The sequence below is a fragment of the Octopus bimaculoides genome, chromosome 26 (genome assembly GCF_046866305.1).
Source record: "Octopus bimaculoides isolate indiv1 chromosome 26, ASM4686630v1, whole genome shotgun sequence".
Classification (NCBI taxonomy): domain Eukaryota; kingdom Metazoa; phylum Mollusca; class Cephalopoda; order Octopoda; family Octopodidae; genus Octopus; species Octopus bimaculoides.
Window position 1 is genome coordinate 20,998,912 of NC_142953.1, and position 20,772 is coordinate 21,019,683.

Below are 20,772 nucleotides of genomic sequence, written 5' to 3' on the forward strand. Positions count from 1 at the left end.
GGTCTACAGACTCCTTCCCTTCCACCTATCAGCCTGCGAGACGCTACAAAAACTATGGGCGTAGTTTATGCTGGCTCCCTTCCTCTTCTGACCAACACATTGAAACATGAAATAGAGGAGATTATGACCTTACCGTAATTATATTGGCGTTGATATAATCAGATCCTGGTTCATTACGGTCACCATCCCGGAGAATGAATCGAGTCTCATCAACTGAAAGACAAATAAAAAATATGAGCACAGGATATTTCTTATGGAACAATCATCATCATCAGTATCATCAAAATTGCTACTGTAACTAATCAGTGTAATTACTATCATCATCATTGGCATCGTTTTAATGTCCACTTTTTGCATGGATCAGATGGATTCGTTGAAGTTTTTTTACACGTTGATGCCTTTCCTGTTGCTAACCCTCACTTGTTTCCAAGCAAAGGAAATATTTCTCCACCACGAATATATATATATATATATATATACACTCTCTCTTTCCTTTCCTGAGCGTCCAATAATACTATCCATATCACGTCCTCACTTTGTTGTTTTTTTGTTTTTTTGTTATTGTTTTTTTGAACTATATATATATATATATATATATATATATATATATATATATCTCCATAGAAGAGACTTCCAACAGATGACACTGCTTATATGACAGTGACATTCATTCACAACTGTCATGTAATGTCAAGACCAGGAGGCAGACACACATCTCCATCACTTTAATGTCCGTTGTCCATACTGGCATCAGTTGGATCGTTTGACCAGAGCTGGCAAGTTGGAGAGTTGTACTAGGTTCCAGTCTGCTTTGGCTTGCCCTTCCTAACACCAACCACTTTATAGGGTGTGCTGGGTGCTTTTTTTCATAATCTAATGTTATTGTGCCTAGCCATTTCTGGCGTCCTACATATTAATGTGCCTAGATTCCAATGAATTCTATAACTAATCTCTCACTCTCACACATATATATATATACACACACACGCAACAGGATTCTTTCAGTTTCTGTCTAGCAAATTCACTCATAAGGCTTTGATCAGTCTACATCTATAGAATAAAACATTTGCCCACGGTACTATGCAGTGGGACTGAACCCCAAGACCACATGGTGAGGAAGCAATTCCTATGCAGAACACTACAGTCTTAACCGCTTCATTCAACAATCTGTCTTCACAGACAATGCCAACCACCGTAGAACTGCACAAACTGATGAATCAATTATAATAAATTAATTACATGTAAACGAATATCTAATTATGGTGAACTGTATGGGAAGGATAATGTATTAATCAGGTTCATAATTAAAACAGTTGGTGTAATTGCTTGTGTCCAGTTTTCTACTGATAAAGCAGGCCTATGACGTAAAGCATTCTTCAGACTGTGACACTCCTGTCTTTTGTTTACCTAGGACTATATTATCCAAAGTGCCAGTTCTTTTTGATAAGGATACAGAATACGATTTTGGCTCCATTCACCATTCTAGTCACCTTTTCTTAATGTAGGTCCTCTCTGAAAACCCTACAGCAAAACCATTCCAGTCAGTTCTTCATATCAAAGAAGAACTTTGTTCTTGGAGAAGATTCCTTTCTTAGCTCTTTCATTTTTCTTTTTTTTGTTCCTATGACTTGTTTTAGAGTGTGGCCATGCTGGGGCATCACCTTGGAGGAACTTTTAGTTGGGCAAATCACCCCCAGTACTATTTTTATTTTCATTGAACATAAAACAGGTAAAATATTAAGGTAGGGTATGGCAGGTGTTAAAAGGACTAAGGAACGTAATAACGACAAAAGAAGATGGAAGGAATATTTCTTACAAAGTAAAGAAATGACTTACATGGCAATATATTCTTGTATCGGTTCTTTGGTTTGTTTTCTGGCAGGGCACCAATATCTCGGCTGTATAAATGCCGACATTCCTGCTGCTGTAATTGCTGTACACACAAACGAAACAGAATAATTGATGAATAAAAATTTCCAAAATTTATTGTATTTAATTTCTGTCTTATATCCCATGAGAAAATAGCATACAGAAATGGTTAATCTAAGAATTAATATTCCAGGTAGTGACAAGTTCTAAAAGAATCTGTCCAGCCATTTAGAATAAAGAACTCAAAGATAAGTCTGATGGTGAATAAAATATTTAATCTATGACAAAATATATTTTGTTCCCCTCATGATTCTTCAAGAAATTCTAAAGCTAAAGACTTATATACTTACAGAAATATATATAAGTGCAGGCATGGTTGTGTGGTTAAGAAATTTGCTTCCCAACCACATGGTTCTGGGTTCATCTTGAGCAAGTGTCTTTTACTACAGTCCTGGGCCTACCAAAAACCCTTGTGAAGGGATCTGATGGATGGGAACTAAAATAAGTCTTGTGTTTGTGTGTGTGTGTGTGTGTATGTGTGTATGTGTGTGTGGTCAGCTCATGGCTGAGTAAGACCACTTGCTAAACTCAGTAAGTCTGTGCATACCTTCCAAGAAGTTCCTCTGTGTGTGAATTTGTTTTGAATGGATAAAGCATTGCACAGTACTGAACCCATGTTTCGGTGCAATCAGTTCTAAAGCCAGTGGCACAACAGAGATTAAGGCAACCAGAAACCAACTGCACTTCAGGGCTTTTTTTACACGAGTTTATCTTCTCCTGGAAGGAAATTCCAATGAGAATTAGGAGTCCTTCATTCTCATTGGTTCACATATTAATTAACCCATAGCTGGGACCCAAACAGGTGCTACTTCTCCAGGTCAGAGTAGATCTGGGAACAAATAGTGGTTCAGAGGTGGTTCCACACTTCTTAACCTCTTAACATACACATTTTCTTTTTTAATTTCCATGCAAAAAATATTTTTTTATTATCTATTTCGAATCTATATCTAAGGAAGAATAAATACACAAATTATTTTGGACCAGTTATGAACTATTATGAAATTCATCATTATCATCATTTAACTCCCGCTTTCCATGCTGGCATGGGTTGGCTGGTGTGACTGAGGACTGGCAATGTTTCTACAACTGGATGCCCTTTCTAATGCCAACCAGTCCGCGAGTATAGCGGGTGTGTTTTACGTGCCATCAGCATGGGTGCCTGTCAGGTGGTACTGGCATCAGCCACGACTACAATTTCACTTGAGTCAACAGGTCTTCATAAGTACATCATATCACCCAACAATTCGAGGGTACTTTTAAATGGGCTGGTTATGCAACACTGGCATAGGCCATGGCTACAGTCCCACTTGGCCTGCCGGGTCTTGTCATTGCCTCTGTGAGGCCCAACTTATAGTTAATGATAGAAAACGGGAATAACATCATGAACGAAGTATTTGGGGTGAGAAGTAAGGGACAGATACCTCAGAATGCAGTGAACGTATATTTTCGTTCATATATATATTTACTAGACATCTCTGAATGGAAATATACGGGATAATATTTTAAGGGGTTAAACCCTGCAATTCACATCATACAATCTGTGTCCTTCACTTCTAATCTTCCATGGAAATATGTCTGGCCAAGGGGAGATATTACCTATCCATGACACTGATGCTTAACCAAATAAAAAGGGCACCAACTTGGGACAACAAAGGTGGGCATCAGTACCATTTCAGGAATTGTTATCAGAATGCAAAGAGCAAAAGCCTCAAGGCATTTCTCATGAGCCTTTAACAGTTCCACAAATCCACAACAAAACTGGAACTGGACTTGTTTATTGACTACAAAAGGAGGGAAGACGAAGCTGACCTTGGTGGGATTTGAACTTAGAATGCAGAGGGTTGGAATGAATACTGTGAGGCATTCTATTTGCAGCTTTAATGGCTGCCAATTCACCAGATGGATAAAGGATTAACATCTATAGGATAAAGGATTAAGATTTGATAGGATAAAGGATTAAGATTTGATAGGATAAAGGATTAAGATTTATCCCAACACAGAATTCACCAGATTGATAAAGGATTAAAATCTGTAGTATAAAGGATTAAGATTTGATAGGATAAAGGATTAAGATTTATCTCAACACAGAATTCACCAGATGGATAAAGGATTAACATCTGTAGGATAAAGGATTAAGATTTGATAGGATAAAGGATTAAGATTTATCCCAACACAGAATTCACCAGATTGATAAAGGATTAAAATCTGTAGTATAAAGGATTAAGATTTGATAGGATAAAGGATTAAGATTTATCTCAACACAGAATTCACCAGATGGATAAAGGATTAAAATCTGTAGTATAAAGGATTAAGATTTGATAGGATAAAGGATTAAGAGTTATCTCAACACAGAATTCACCAGATGGATAAAGGATTAACATCTGTAGGATAAAGGATTAAGATTTGATAAGATAAAGGATTAAGATTTATCCCAACACAGAATTCACCAGATTGATAAAGGATTATCATCTGTAGGATAAAGGATTAAGATTTGATAGGATAAAGGATTAAGATTTATCTCAACACAGAATTCACCAGATGGATAAAGGATTAAAATCTGTAGTATAAAGGATTAAGATTTGATAGGATAAAGGATTAAGAGTTATCTCAACACAGAATTCACCAGATGGATAAAGGATTAACATCTGTAGGATAAAGGATTAAGATTTGAAAGGATAAAGGATTAAGATTTGATAGGATAAAGGATTAAGATTTATCCCAACACAGAATTCACCAGATGGATAAAGGATTAACATCTGTAGGATAAAGGATTAAGATTTGATAGGATAAAGGATTAAGATTTATCTCAACACAGAATTCACCAGATGGATAAAGGATTAACATCTGTAGGATAAAGGATTAAGATTTATCCCAATACAGAATTCACCAGATGGATAAATGATTAAGATTTGATAGGATAAAGGATTAAGATTTATCCCAACACAGAATTCACCAGATTGATAAAGGATTAAAATCTGTAGTATAAAGGATAAAGATTTGATAGGATAAAGGATTAAGATTTATCTCAACACAGAATTCACCAGATGGATAAAGGATTAACATCTGTAGGATAAAGGATTAAGATTTGATAGGATAAAGGATTAAGATTTATCCCAATACAGAAACTTAAACCAGAGAAAAAAATCCCTTACAGGAAAAAACCCCTACCTGCACCAAAAATTGTAGCAACCCCTTAACACTACTTGAACCCTTAAATCTACTCCATAGCAAATATTAGGGCAACTATGGGAGATCAGCATCAAACAGAGAGCCCAAACATCAAACATATTTGACTAAAAGACTGAATGGCTGGAAAAAAAAAATTTAGTACAACTTTTGGTTGATTCACAGTAAGTCAAACAGAATATTCATACATCTGTTTTTATTCAAAGATTGTTAATTTAATTGACATCATTTAATGAATTATTAAAGACACTAACCTCAAATTCTTCCCAGAACCCACTCTTGCCTGTGTTTGTGTTGTTATCCTTTTGTAACTGTTTCACTCGACTCTCTATGGCTGATGCAGTGGTCCGTGTTGCATTAAATGGCTGCATGGAGAGAAATAACCACATGGGGGATTAAAAAAAAAAGGGAAAAAATCAGAAAATAGTTTAGTTTAGTTAATGAGAGTGAGTGTGTGTGTGTATGTGTGTGTGTGTGTGTGTGTGTGTGTGTGTGTGTGTGTGTGTATACATATATATATAGGTATGATAGTGCAAACAGGAAAAATAGAACTCATAATATGAGTATATGTATATTTTTATTAATATTTAGCAGTAAGTGCCAACGCATGAAACTCTCAGACCTTGAGTCACTCTGTTACTTCTGCTAAATATTAATAAATATATATATATATATATATATATATATATATAAATCCAAGAAAGTTAAGGGTTGTGAATCCAACCCACTAAGGAATAATATCTATCCAATATACGGCTGGAAGAATACCCAGTTATTATTACACTAGTGTTTTTTCATTGCATGGCATTTACATTACTAAGTGCAATAAATGGGTTAAGGTAAAAAATTATTTTACCATTAATTTATATAGCAATAATAAAATGGAAGGGATTAATAGGTGGTATTCATCAACTTTCAGACATTGTATTGTGTCAATTTACTTGTTTATTTGTTTACTAAAAGGACAATAATGACAATATACAAACACATGTGATATATTATGTCATATCAGTAATTATAAAAATGACATATAGTGACAAGAAATGGGATAATGTCTTACAGCTGTTTCAGTCTAGAGTTGACATACCTCATTCTATCTTTATCTCTCCAGTAGACTGAAGTAGTTAATAGATGAAATAGAGGTACATGGATGATTCTCCAAGCCTCTTCAGAGATTTTATAAAGTTCATAAGGTTACGTTAAAAATATAAAAACTGTAAAAACCCACATATATATGCATATATACATAGATCTACATAAATAAATATAAATACCTATATGTACATCTAAATGTACATACACAAATGTCCATACATGAACACAAATGAATCAATTATTATTATTATACATGAGGAGGACACATATATATGCACACCCACACATACATACACAAATGTATACATAAACATTTCCATACAGACATTTTCATTGGTACATACGCATTCGTTGCGTTTGGAATGGAGGACTGGTGCATTAGTTCGTATCGTTAGAATTCTAACAAAAATGTTCAAACCTATAAATATATTTTTTTACATCAAAAACCTATGAAGTACTTACATATTAGTTGTGTTTGTAATGGAGGAATTTATACAATAGGTTCGTAAGAATTCTAACAATAATATCCAAACTTCTATAAGCCTGTGATAAGTTACTCCATTATTGTTTTGTTTATGGAGTAGTTGGAATCTTGCTGGTAGTGGGGAGGGGTTATTTTAGCTGTTCAGCTCCCTCATCTAATTGGTCATATTGTTTTAAAATGTCTCGACTTAGCTACAGTTGAACAACCAATAACCGGTAAAACGAGTTAGGCATAAATATATATATACATATACACATACATATACATTCACACATATACGTACACATATACGCTTCATATAATTCTACCCCAGTGTCACTTTGATGGCATGCACTGCTCTCTCACACAATAATAATAGTAATAATAATAATCCTTTCTACTGTAAGCACAAGGCCTGAAATTTGGGGGAAGGAGACTAGTCGATTACATTGACCCTAGTATTTCACTGGTACTTAATATATCAATCCCAAAAGGATGAAAGGCAAAGTCAAAACTCAGAATATAGTGCAGACGAAATACCACGAAGCATTTCATCCAGCGTGCTACCGATTCTACCAGCTCACCACCTTAATAATAATAATAATAATAATAATAATAATGATAAAAAATCAAATGGTGGAGCTACTCACTTGCTTTAAATGTAAAACCACACCTGTTTTCTCTACCATTGGGTTCTTCTTGTAATGTTCCACCAAATCTGACAGACTATCAAACTGGTTTCCTCCGCCAACATCATATTTTCCATCCTTGAAAAGAAAGAGATTAAATTAATAAAAGTCACCACAAAATACCACCACCATCATCATCATCACCACCACAGATAGCTTGAACATTATCATCACCAATACCACCACCATTACCACAAGTTGTGGCGGTGGTGGTGTTAGCAAGCCAATATCCCTCCTTGACTAGAAAGCTGGAGCATTGCAGGGTTACCCGCTTACAGCCAAGTGAACTGGACCAATGTGAAATGAAGTGTCTTGCTCAAGGACACAGTGTGCCACTCAGTCCAGGAATTGAACCCACAACCTTACCGATCGTGAGTACAACACCATAACCACTACCACTAGACCATGTGTCTTCACATGTAACATATCAAGTGCTGGTCTCTAATTGTTGAGAGAACATGTGGAAGGGGTAGACCGAGGAAGACGTGAGACAAAGTGGTGAGAAAGGATCTAAAAACAGAACTGAGACTCCTGTCGGTTTGCTGTCCTCGAAAAGACACATCAAGCTAAGTGCGGTTGCCCTTGCAACGCTCTCCAGCTGAGCATCCCTAACCTTGCAGGCTCATGGGTGTTGATGCCATGTAAAAAGCACCCATGCTGGTTCTGCGTAAGAGAACCCAGTACACACTGTAAAGCGGTTGGCACTAGGAAGGGCATCCAACTGTAGAAACCATGCTCAAACGGACATGGAGCCTGAACGGCCCTTCAGATGGTCAGCTCCTGTCAAACCGTCCAACCCATGCCAGCATGGAAAACGGACATTAAATGATGATAATTTTGATAATGATGGTCCCTCCCTCTTTCTTCCTTCCCTTCTCTTTTGTCTCATAATCCATTTTTCAGGCACTATTATTCCTTATGAATGTTGGGTAATGACCAAAAGGATTTAATTACAAATAAAGGGTAAAGAACCCCTTCGGTCATGATTGACCATGGGACTGCACCCTCCAAGGCAAAGTCCAGGCAAGGTTGTTTATGGAAGACCAGAAGTTGCCCATGCATACCAGCCTCTCCGTTCCATGCCACCGATGGTATCCAAGGGACAGGCAAAGACCAGTTTCAGGTAGGGAATTTATACCCCATGGAAACTGGGAAACCAGCCCTTATGAGTCAGCAGGACTCGAGAAGGAAACTTTAACCCTAACTTATTACAGTCATGAGGTTAGAACTGCAAGACGGATTCTTCAAGCCAAGCCAAATGGCAGGAGATCTTGGAGTAGACCAAGAATAAGACGGCTCAATAATATCTGTATGGTCACCCTTGGAAATCCAGTTGGAAAGTGCAATAATGGTTGCTTCTGACCTGACCCTACTGAAATAATGGTCACTTCTGATGGGATCCTACAGATGAGGAAGTCTAGGATATTTACCCCCCACTTCCATGGACAATAACCTCACCCCCAAGGACAATTACTCCTGAGGACAACAGATGACGATTTAAAACTTCTTAATATATTGGAGAGGGGGTAATTAACCAAGGTGGGGTAATTGCCCTGATACGGGACGAAGTGCCTGAGGACTCTATCCCAACGATCCTCGCAGGAAAAGTGGGCAGAGAAAATGGATAGATATATCACAGTTCCAGTGTTACAAACAGGTGACTGGAACATCATGGGAAAAAATTTCAAGATGGATTCTTCAGGTCAGGTAGTAAGCAGAAAAGATGGACAGATGGATACCATTCTTCCAAAACTCAAAGCAAGCGATTCCTTTGATTTCTTTAAGGACTTACCCATCCTCCACTTCTCTACTTATCCCCCACCACCCTCACTGTATACCCACCCTCCAGCTGCCTTAAATACCCCCTGTACCATCTTCGTTTTCACCTGCCAGTGTATCAAAAAAGAAAAGGGGAAGGGATGCTTTGCATTTATTCCACCCACCCCCACCACAGCGGCAGAAACGCCCCCCACCCGACACAAGCTGCAACACCTTCTTGGTGCTGTTTAGCTTACCTAAGATAAAAACACAATGAGTTTGTGGTGATTCAAACGAGGGGGCACCCCTTTGCAGGTCTTGTTTAATAATAACAAGCCACACAGAATCACAAAGATGGGTAGAAACTGTTCAAATTAAGGTTAGGTGTTTTAAGCATGAACAGGACTCTGTGTGTGTGTGTGTGTGTGTGTGTGTGTGTGTGTGTGTGTGTGTGATGGTGGGATGGGGGGGGGGGGGCGATAGGTGGATGTTGGCAGCTCAGCAGGGTACCCCAACACTTTTTCTGACAAGAAAGAAAGGTGCCACCGTATCCCCACCCCCAACAGCTGTCTTGCATAAGACAGTTATTATCTTCATTGGCTAAGGAGGTTTCAATTAAATAAAAGAAAAAAAGGAAGAAGAAGAAGAGGAAAGAAGTTAGAAAGAAAAAAAAAAATAATAATAATAATAATGATGATAATAATAATAATGATAATAAGAAGAAGACAGGAAGAGCAAAGACAAAGAAGGAAGCAGAAAAGAAAGGAAAGCAGTAAGGAAGGAAGGTAAAAAGCAGGTGAGACTTCAGTTTAACACCTGCCTAGACCAGGTAAGTAACTTTAAAAGTGAGAGGAAAAGACTACAGAGAGCAATGAATAAATTCAATAGAAAATAAATTGTTCTTTAAAAGAATTGGGTCGGGTGATAGAAGTGATAGGGAATCAAACTAGTTACTATGGAGTTCAAATCTTCCCAAGGTCAATAAGATAAAAATAAAATCTGGGTCAATTAAATTGAACACAGCCTTATCGGGTTAACATGCAGTTTGGTTGGTTGGTTGGCTGGTTGGCTAATCCCCATTACACTGTAAAAGGACATGTCGCAGGATTACTCCCTATTGCCAGCTGGAGCAATGTGAAATGACTGGAGCAATGTGAAACAAAGTGTTTTGCTCAAGAACACAATGCATCGCCTGGGCCAGGAATTGAAACCACAATCTTACAATTGTGTGTCCAACACGCTTAACATTAAGCCGTGCATCTCCACAAAAAAACTAGAATTAGCTTGTCCATATTATTCCTTAGGGAATATAGGACCGATTTTCTAGTTTCTCTGACATATATATTCCACCCTGGATGGGACGCCAGTCTGTCGCAGGGTCACTCATTTTTGCCGGCTGAGTGGACTGGAGCAATGGGAAATGAAGTGTCTTGCTCAGGAGCACAACATTTTCCAGTTCAGGAACTGAAACCACAATTTTACAATCATGAGTCCAGCACCTTAAACCCAAAGCCATGCACCTCCACAGACATGCAGTTTGGTCTCTTAATCCCAGCATACTTAAAGTCCCAGCATACTTAAATTCCTGACTATTACTTTTAAATTTTCACAGATAATTGAAAATAGGTTAAAATGAAAAAAAAAAATCAATTATTAAAACTCTTTTACTTCAAGTACAAATGGAAATACCCAGTGTCCCATATAGGACACTGGGACAATGTGATACAGCTTATTTAACGTTTTCATTTCATGTTCTATTTATAGGACAGTGGGACTTAATGGGTTAAAAAAAAACAAAGTAAATTGTGATAGAAACCAGAAGAGATGACAGTGATGTCCTATAATTTCATGATATTTATTATATAACCTGGAAACAATACAGAAAACATACGTATTAGCCCTAAACCTATTTCACATAATATACTCATACAGATATGTTTATGATGACAGCAAGTTCATCAAAGATGATGACAGAGTCGATCCAAGACATTCATCCTCCTCTGCTTCCAGCACGTTGTTTCTTATAGGAGTGGACATGGCTGACAAGACTGATATGAGACATGCTGACTGTATGGCACTGACGGCACTGTGGTTGATAACGATGTTTCTTCCCCTCTTCATTTAGTCTCCTGTGTTCAGTTTCAAAGTGTTTTGCTCTAGCGTCAAACATGGACCTCCATGCCTTCCAGTTAACAGTTGGAGGCCCCAAACAGCTGCGAGGAACACTCATACAGATATGATGTTGATAAAATATGACTCGTTCCACACTGTCACCTGAGATTCTTCTAGACACGTATCCATCCAACACCTCTCTATAGTTTGCATATGGATTCTCTCATCATTGAATCAACCAAACATATAAAGAATGATTCACAACATCACAACTATATATGTGGCCTTCAAGGTGGTGCCCCACCATGGCTGCAGTCCAATGACTGAAACAAGATAAAAGAGACCCCCTACCCTTCGTCTATCACACAATGTAGTCCACTTTCTATTCTGGGTACTATGTAGAAATATAAACAACATTTAGCCGTGACTCACCAGAAATCTGATCATGACATGAGTGACCCATGAATCACAACGCACAGACAGGACATAATCTCCTGGTTTACTCTGACTCTCACGAACCAAATAGCTCCCGTTCTTGCCCTTCATCATTAAATATTTCTCAGCTTCTTTACCCGTTATGTGTCCATGGAACCATCTGGAAATAAAGAAAATTTTTTTTTAAAAGAAAACATAGAAATTTCCATCAAACAAATAAAACAGACCATTTTTATATATAAAAGGCCAACAGATATGTTTCATTTTTTACCTCTCTTGTTTGTTTATTGGTTTCATACAGTGAAAGCCATGTAGCTTATTGGTTAGAATATTAAGCTCATAATCATCAGGCCAGGAGTTTGATCCCTAGACCAAGTGCCATGTTTTTTCCTGGAGAAAGGCACACCATTAAATGTGCAAATCTACTTAGCTGTAAATGAGCACCAAGTACGGTACTTTCTCTCTCTCCCTCTCTGTCACATCCCAGACATGTTGCAGAGCCAAGAGAATGACTATGTCTACTCATGAGTAAACAAGCTCCTAAAACAATTAGTGAAACCATGGTACAAGCTACCAGATCATAGAAGCTTGTGAGCAATAGGCCTGATTGTGCTGAGGGAGGTGGAAATAACAAAGAACTCTACAAAAGAAAGGGAGAATTAGAGGTAACATAACAAAGTAATAAATATAAAAAGACAAAGAAAAGGATAGAAAGATATATATATATATATATATATATATATATATTTAGGGTGCAATGGGTAAGTTGTTGACATTTTATATTTTTAATTTTGTGCATGCGCATTGTTTGCTTTTGATTTTGTCGACTACACAGTATAGTAGGGTCAGTTGGGCACCATCTGTGAGAAAAACAGCACCATCACACAATTCACTCTGCTAGAAATTTGGAAATGACATGCTGTACTGCTTAGCAATCATGCCGGAAGCTCCAATATAAGCATTTCAGAGTATTTGTGCATCAATCTGAGGACATCTACCGAGAGTGATAAAATTCAAACGTCCAGTCAACACCATGGTGTTTGGAGTGATCACTAGTGATGGTGACATTATGCCTCCATTCATCTTACCACATGGCCTCAGACTAAACACGGAGACCTACATCAAATGCCTGGAGGAGGTAGTGCTGCTTTGGGTCAAGAAGCAACAGGACACTGCCCACAAGCAGGAGAACCCAGTCATAGATGTCAGATAATTTCTGTGACCACATTACCCCTAACATCTGGCCACCTAACTCCCCAAACTGCAACTCCCTTGATTATCATGTGTGGGGTGCAGTTGGGTGAGAGACCAACAAAACTTCTTGTAACACCAAAGACGAACTGAAGGCAAGGATTATGGCAGCATTCACCAACTTAAACAAGGAGACTGTCCAGAAGATCCGAAGTCATCTGGAGGTCGTGGTTGAAGCCAATGGCGATTTTATTGAATGAATTTACTCTTTTGTATTTCAAGATATTTTATTGTAATTTTAGTAAATATATCTGTTAAAATGAGATGTTAGTTTTTATCTTCATTTTTGTGTAATTTAGGCTACAGTTTATTCACTGCATCCTGTGTACATGTGTGCGTGCATATATATATATGTGTGTGTATGTGTATGTCTGGCTGTTTTTCTCTCTACAAAACGGAAAGTTGCATTATAGAACAGTCATTTTAACGAGTTTTTCTTAATTATTTATCACCTGACGAGATACATCTGCACCACCGGATACTCCCGAACCAATTTTTGTGTTCCACAAGAGGAATCGATGCGAGATGTGTCGAAACAATTGTTGTGATTAATAATATAATCTCGTATATTCCATCTTCTGTCTTTCATTTGTTACTGCTTTATATTTTTAATTTCACACATTCAAATAGTCTGTTTTCAATTTTGTCAACTACACTGTATAGTTGAGGCACCATCTGTGAGAAAAACAGCACCATGATGCAATTCACTCTGCCAGAAATTTGGAAATGACATGCTGTACTAATTGGCATTCACGCCGGAAGCTTCAATACAAACATTTCAGAGTGTTTGGGTGTCAATCTGAGGAGAGTGCAGAAGATTCAGAAAGAGTTGGCTGAGTCTAATGGTGATTATGAAGGCACAGCATCTCAGAAAATTCACTTTGATCATTCTTATAAGAAAAAGAAACTCCTGAATTTGTTGGTGACATCCAGGCCATGATTGACAACGATCCCTCCAAGTCAATCAGGTTCATCGCCAGGGGCATGGAAGTGTGAGTTCCTCATCGAGCAGGTAGTGCATGAAGACAGTCAATATTCCTCATACAAGATGAGAAAGGGAAAATTTTAATCCCAAGCCATCAAGGACAAGAGGAAAGACTGCACTACAAAGCTTTTGAACAAACTCAAGCATCCCCCTCCAACCGAACATGCTTCAGTTTTTCTCAGACAAGAAAAATTTCTGGCAGGATCAAATGGTGAACACACAACAATTGTTGGCTTGCTGTGTCCCCAAAACATGTACCGAGAGTGATAAAAATCAAACATCCAGTCAACATCATGGTGTTTGGAGTGATCACTAGTGATAACGGCATTATGCCATGATTCATCTTCCCACACGGCATCAGACTCAACACCGAGACCTACATCAAGTGCCTGGGGGAGGTAGTGCTGCCCTGGGTGAAGAGGGTGGCTACTAGAAGACCCTATGTCTGGCAACAGGACTCTGCACCATGCCACACAAGCAGGAGAACCCAGTCATGGCTGTCAGACAATTTCTGCAACCATATCACCCCTAACATCTTGCCACCTAACTCCCCAGACTGCAACCCTCTTGATTATTATGTGTGGGGCATAGTTGAGTGAGAGACCAACAAAACTCCTTGTAACACCAAAGATGAACTGAAGGTAAGGATTATGACAGCATTCACCAACTTAAACAAGGAGACCATCCAGAAGAGTTGCGGGAGATTCCAAAGTCGTCTGGAGGCCAGGGTTGAAGCCAATGGCGATTTTATTGAATAAATTTACTCTTCAGTATTTCAAGATATTTTTATGTAATTTTGGTAAATATATCTTTTAAATGATACATCAGTGTTATTTTCATTTTTGTGTAATCTAGATACCAGTTTATTCAACACACCCTGTACACACACACACGCACGCACGCACACACACACACACACACACACACACACACACAGAAAACAGAGAATAATATAAAAGTGAAAAAGGAAAAATGATATATCAAACAGAAAAAAAAAGAAAGAGAGAACAATTCTTGTTCCTAGAATAGAGTTATTGAAATTAAAAATATCTCATTAGATTGTTCCTTACCTTTCGGTTGTGGGGTCAGCAGAATTTAGGGGATATTTCAACTCAATCACTTCACCATTCTTCTCTTTCAGTTGGCCCTGGTTTTCCATATAATGCTGTACCAGTTCTGCCAGGGTAGCAAACTTCTCTCCTCCATACAGATCGTAGTAGTCCCCAGTGCTCTGGATTTTGATGTGGGTCACTTCTCCATTTCGCCTGAGACAAAACAAGAGAACAAAACATGAAGACTGATAAATAATAATGATGAGAGAACAGAAAGGAACGTATTAGGGTCTCTATATACAAACAATCTACTTTGGAGCCATTGTGTTAACGAAATTGGTTGTTACATGAGTAACTGAAATACATATAAGAGTAATCTGATGACTGGATTTTGAGCTAGTGCAGGGTGCCTGGGTGAATAGATTTTGGGGGCCCATATAACTTTGCTAGCTCAAAACAAGACAGCAAAGAAGGCCATGTTAAATATAGTGCCCCCAAAATCTTCAAAGGGCCTTGGTAGATATAGTGGGACTCAAATTTAATGGTTTTTTAAATCTAAAAGGGGCCTTATAAATCAAGAAAGGGCTCAATAATTTTAAAAGAACTCTACTGGATTACAAAATATTACACAAGTAAAAAGAAAAAAAATTACAAACTATTTGGTTGATGGAATTACATTTTTTACGTTTTTAACTCCAAGCTTTAGGCTTCTGAGTTAAGGGTGTCTCCCAATGCTTGAGCCCTTCCTTCAAGCTCATGGACTTTTGGGTCATGGCCCCATACTGATCCACACCAATCCAGTCTTGAGTAACCAGTTTCAAGTCACACCCCAAATTTCACATAAATGCATGAAAATGATGTCTCATTTGTTCTATCCATCAATGGAAAACACAAATATACAAGGATATGCAATATGTGTGTGTGTGTGTGTGTGTGTGTGTACGAATGCATTTTCCCCTTCATCTTGCTTTTCTCGATCCATGATTATGGTTTTAGCAAATTCTCTATGAGCAATATTATTATTTTCTATTTCTGAAAATTTCCATTCTAATCAAAATACATACATAGACGGTAACGGACCATTTGTACGTCCGACTGTAGAAAAACCTACCTCAATAAAATTCCGTCCAATCTATGAGAACATGAAAAAGTGGGCATTAAACCGATGATAATTTCCATAGTCACTGCTCTGATGAAGTCTGATCGAGTACTCTCTCTCAAGACATTATAAATGAGGCACCAGCTTCTCTTCCCAGATGCATTGCTTCTCTGTTGAGCTTCCTGTTAGTCATAAGTCCTTTTAGTTCAATAGCTTCTCTCCTCAAATTACTACTCTCTGAAACATTCTTACCATTGTCATGTTTACAAATTCAGAATTGAGTTGTTAACATGGTGGCTCTTCTTCATTCTACTAGGTGAGACAGAGTTTTCGCTTTATCATAGAAATCTATCTTCATTGTGCATTTCCTATAAGTACGTTATTGCTTCGATAAACTTTCTGGTCCAGTTTCTTCCTGTCAAGGCTTTTAAATGTCACCCATTTCTCTTCCTAAATGCACCATTTCTCTGTTGAGCTTCCCATTACTAACATATCCTTTTATTCTAATAGCATCTTTTCTTAAACTGCTGCTCTCTGGAACACTCTACCATTGTCCTGTTATCAAATTCAGAACCAAGTTGTTCACATGGTGCATCCTCCTCTTTCTCCATAGTTAAATAGAGCCTTTGCCTCAAAGAAATGTATCCTTGCTGTGTTTGTTTCTATAAGCATTTTCATGGTTCTTGCTCCGGTGAACTTTCGAGTCTAGTACCCTCTGCCAATACATTTAAACACGTCACCTGCTTCTCTTCCCAGGCATATCGTTTCTCTGTTGAACTTCCTCTTAGTCATCAGTCCTTTCATTCTAACAGTTTCTTTCCTCAAAATGTTGCTTTATGTAAGGCAGCGAGCTGGCAGAAACCTTAGCACTCCAGGCAAAATGCTTAGCAGTATTTCGTCTGCCTTTACATTCTCAGTTCAAATTCCGCTAAGGTCGACTTTGCCTTTCATCCTTTTGGGGGGTCAATAAATTAAATACCAGTTGTGCACTGGGGATGATCTAATTGACTGGCCCCCTCCCCCAAAATTTCAGGCTTTGTACCTAGAGTAGAAAAGAATATTATTATTATTATTGAAGGGGCCGAGCTGGCAGAAATGTTAGCACGCTGGGCAAAATGCTTAACAATATTTCATCTGTCTTTACGTTCTAAGTTCAAATTCCACCGAGGTCGACTTTGCTTTCATCCTTTTGGGTTCAATAAACTAAGTACCAGTGGCGTACTGGGGTCAATCTAATCAACTGGCCCCCTCCCCTAAAAATTTCAGGCTTTGTGCCAAGAGTAGAAAAGAATAGATAAGAAAATGTTACTCTATGGAACTCACCACCATCGTCTTGTTTTGCTCTGCTCTATGATACTCGGTCCTTAAAATTCCAGTCCACCATCTTATACAGGGACCTACTCAAGACTGGTCCATACTGGTATTTGTAGACTGTGACTCATAGACTGGGGCACTAGATTCAGACACATAGACTGACATATCAACTGTGACTTAGACAATGACTCATAAATAGGGCATCTCAACTGTGACTCATAGATTGAGGGGGAGCTCGAAGACCATGACTCATAGGTTGAAGAAGAGCCCCTAAACTGCATCTCATGTGCTGAGGGGAATCCTAGATCATGACTAAAAACTAAAGGACAGGACTTTAAACTGTGAGTCATAGGCTGGGGCCCTACACTGTGACTCATAGGCTGTGATTCATGGACTGGTACTTAGTTTGGTACTCTATCAGCCCAAGAAAGATTACAAGCCTTGGTGGGATTCCAACCCTGGAATATAAGGAGCTGGAATACAACAACACAAGGCATTTCATTTGACACTCTACTGACTCATACAGTTTGTTGCCAAAAATTGGGGTTAAACCCCAGCAACTTGTAGTTAGGCAGGTAGGAAGGGTCCGTCCATTGGTCGTTTACAGCTGCTTTGATCAGAGATATAATAGAGTCAAGCTGACAACAGGAAGTAGCCTCTTAATCCCTTCTTTACCAAGTTATACCTCACACCACCTGCAATATAATGAACTGGACCAGTTTACTTCCCAGAATGGTTTCTAATTTTGGCTCAAGACCAACAATCTTTTTATTTATTTTCAGAAGAGGATCTTTAGTCAACAGGTGTGGCTACGAAGCACGCTTTGCAACCATGTGGTTTCAGGTTCAGTCCCACTGGGTGACACCTTAGGCAAGTGTCTTTTACTATAGCCCTGGGCCAACCAATGCTTTGTGAATGAATCTGATGGAGAGAAACTGTGTGGAAGCCTGCTGTGTGTGTGAGTACCCCCCTGCTAAGCAATCAGTATTGGTTTGTTTATATCCCTGTGACTTAAGAGTTTTGGCAAAAGAGACTACAGTTTAAAAGAAATAAGTACTTGGGTCAATTTGTTTCACTAAAACCCTTCAAGGGGGTGCCCCAGCATGGCCACAGTCAAATGACTATAATAAGTAAAAGAGATAGGGAAAAAAACAAAAGACCTTGAAAAAGATGAAAGACAAAGAAGACCTGACTGGGATTTGAACATAAAACACCTGAGCAAATACACCAACCAATTTCTCTGATGCTCCAACGATCCTGTCAATCTAGAGATTCTAACATAGATAGGAAGGTTAGGGGGACTGGAGTGACCCCAGTAAATTATTCTTTACTCTTTTACTTGTTTCAGTCATCTGACTGTGGCCATGCTGGAGCACCGCTTTTAGTTGAATAAATCAACCCCGGGACTTATTCTTTGTAAGCCTAGTACATATTCAATCGGTCTCTTTTGCTGAACCACTATGCTATCGGGATGTAAACACACCAACATCGGTCGTCAAGCAATGGTGGGCACAAACATACATATATATATATTATATATACGACGGGCTTCTTTCAGTTTCCGTCTACCAAATCCACTCACAAGGCTTTGGTCAGCTCAAGGCTATAGTAGAAGACACTTGTCCAAGCTGCCACACAGTGGGACTGAACCCGGAGCCATGTGGTTGGTAAGCAAGCTTCTTACCACACGGCCACTCCTGTGCCTATTGACACATTATTTTATCACCCCCACCTCACTCCCAGCCACCTTCCCTGTCAGAGCATGAAAGGCAAAGATAACCCGAGTGAAATATTAACTAGAGATTGTAAAGAGCCAGAGTATGTTTTGCTTTTTTTCTCTCTAACCCTAACATTTCTGTTAATCCACCACTTGACACCCCCTGCCACAAAATAAATGGACTGGACCATCTTGTTCTCAAGAATAAAAGAAGAGAGAAAGACTTAAACAGGAAGATACAATGGAAGGAGGGGAGAGTCGCGCGGAGTGGGGGGAGGTGAATTTGCTTCTGTTATTTTTGAAATTAACTTTAAACATAATACTGCAAGATGTAGGTTGGAGGGGTGGTCAGGGGGAGAGGCGGGGAAGCAATGAGAGGGAGCTAGTCATTCATGAGTACAGCAAGTGGACATGGACACACATGCATATACATTCATAATGCGCACACACTCAAGACTCTCTTTTGAAAATGACTTGCAAAGTAGTAAAGTCAAGTGGACATAGAAGTAGGTGTGTGTGTGTGTGTATGTGTGTGTGTGTGTGTGTGTGTGTGTACACATGTGCATATACTCTTACTTTCTTTCACTTGTTTCAGTCATTTGACTGCAGCCATGCTGGAGCACCACCTTTAGTCAAGCAAATCGATCCCAGTTTTATTTATATACACACACACACACACACATATATATATATATATATATATGTATATATATATATATAATTTTTCAAAGTAAATTCTGTAATTGTTACCAATATAGCATAAGATTTCACCTCAAAAAATCTAAATTAGATTCCTTAAGGATCGTTCTCCTTATATTATATTAGACCGGATAACGTTAAAAGAGTGTGGCATGGATTTAAATTTTAAATTTTGAATTTGATTTTGTTAGATTAATTCATTATGTGTTTTTTTGGGTTTTTTTGTTCTAAAGAAAATTATTCCTGATGACGTGTATGACAACTGATATATTTAACTTATATTTAATGGTTAAATATAGTTGTACACATAAATGTTTACATTGGATTAATACGTGGATATAAATTAAACATCGGTGTCAAATCTCTTTATTAAATGTATAAATTTAAAACTTTGGATATATATATATATATATATATATATATACAATGGGCTTCTTTTAGTTTCCATCTACCAAAATCCACTCACAAGGCTTTGGTTGGCCCAAGGCTATAGTAGAAGACACTTGCCCAAGGTGTCACGCAGTGGGACTGAACCCGGAACCATGTGGTTGGTAAGCAAATATATGTATGTGTGTATGTGTGCATATGTTTGTGTGTATGCATGTATGTGTATGTACGTGTTTGCATGTATATGTGTACACATATGCATATATATATATATATGTATATGCACATGTACATATGATGTATGTATGAGTAGATATGTGCATGTTTTTTTTTTCTTTATTCATTTGTTTCAGTCATCTGACTGCAGCCATGCTGGAGCACTGCGTTTAGTCGAACAAATTGACCCTATGACTTATTCTCTGTGAGCCTAGTACTTATTCTATCGGTCTCTTTTGCTGAACTGCTAAGTTACAGGGACGAAAACACACCAGCATTGGTTGTCAAGCGATGGTGGGGAGACAAACGCACACACACAAACACACATATATGTATATATATATATATATATATATATATATATATATATATATATATATATATA

General features: G+C 38.2%; 1 protein-coding gene across 3 annotated transcripts in view; it reads right to left on the reverse strand.

Moving 5' to 3' along the window:
• The window catches only part of LOC128250919 (tyrosine-protein phosphatase non-receptor type 11-like), a 69,072-nt gene that overhangs the window by 12,565 nt on the left and 35,735 nt on the right, over window positions 1-20,772 (reverse strand). For 2 of the 3 annotated variants that reach the window (XM_089342455.1, XM_089342456.1), the window contains exons 2-7: window positions 14,974-15,248; window positions 11,665-11,827; window positions 7,324-7,440; window positions 5,370-5,480; window positions 1,837-1,933; window positions 134-213 (exon numbers count right to left, since the gene is read on the reverse strand). In XM_089342455.1, coding sequence (XP_089198581.1) covers window positions 134-213; window positions 1,837-1,933; window positions 5,370-5,480; window positions 7,324-7,440; window positions 11,665-11,827; window positions 14,974-15,062 — 657 coding nt within the window. In that variant the 5' untranslated portion in view covers window positions 15,063-15,248. Of the gene's footprint in view, window positions 1-133; window positions 214-1,836; window positions 1,934-5,369; window positions 5,481-7,323; window positions 7,441-11,664; window positions 11,828-14,973; window positions 15,264-20,772 lie in introns of all 3 variants that reach the window. The other variant, XM_089342454.1, reaches the window with a different exon arrangement.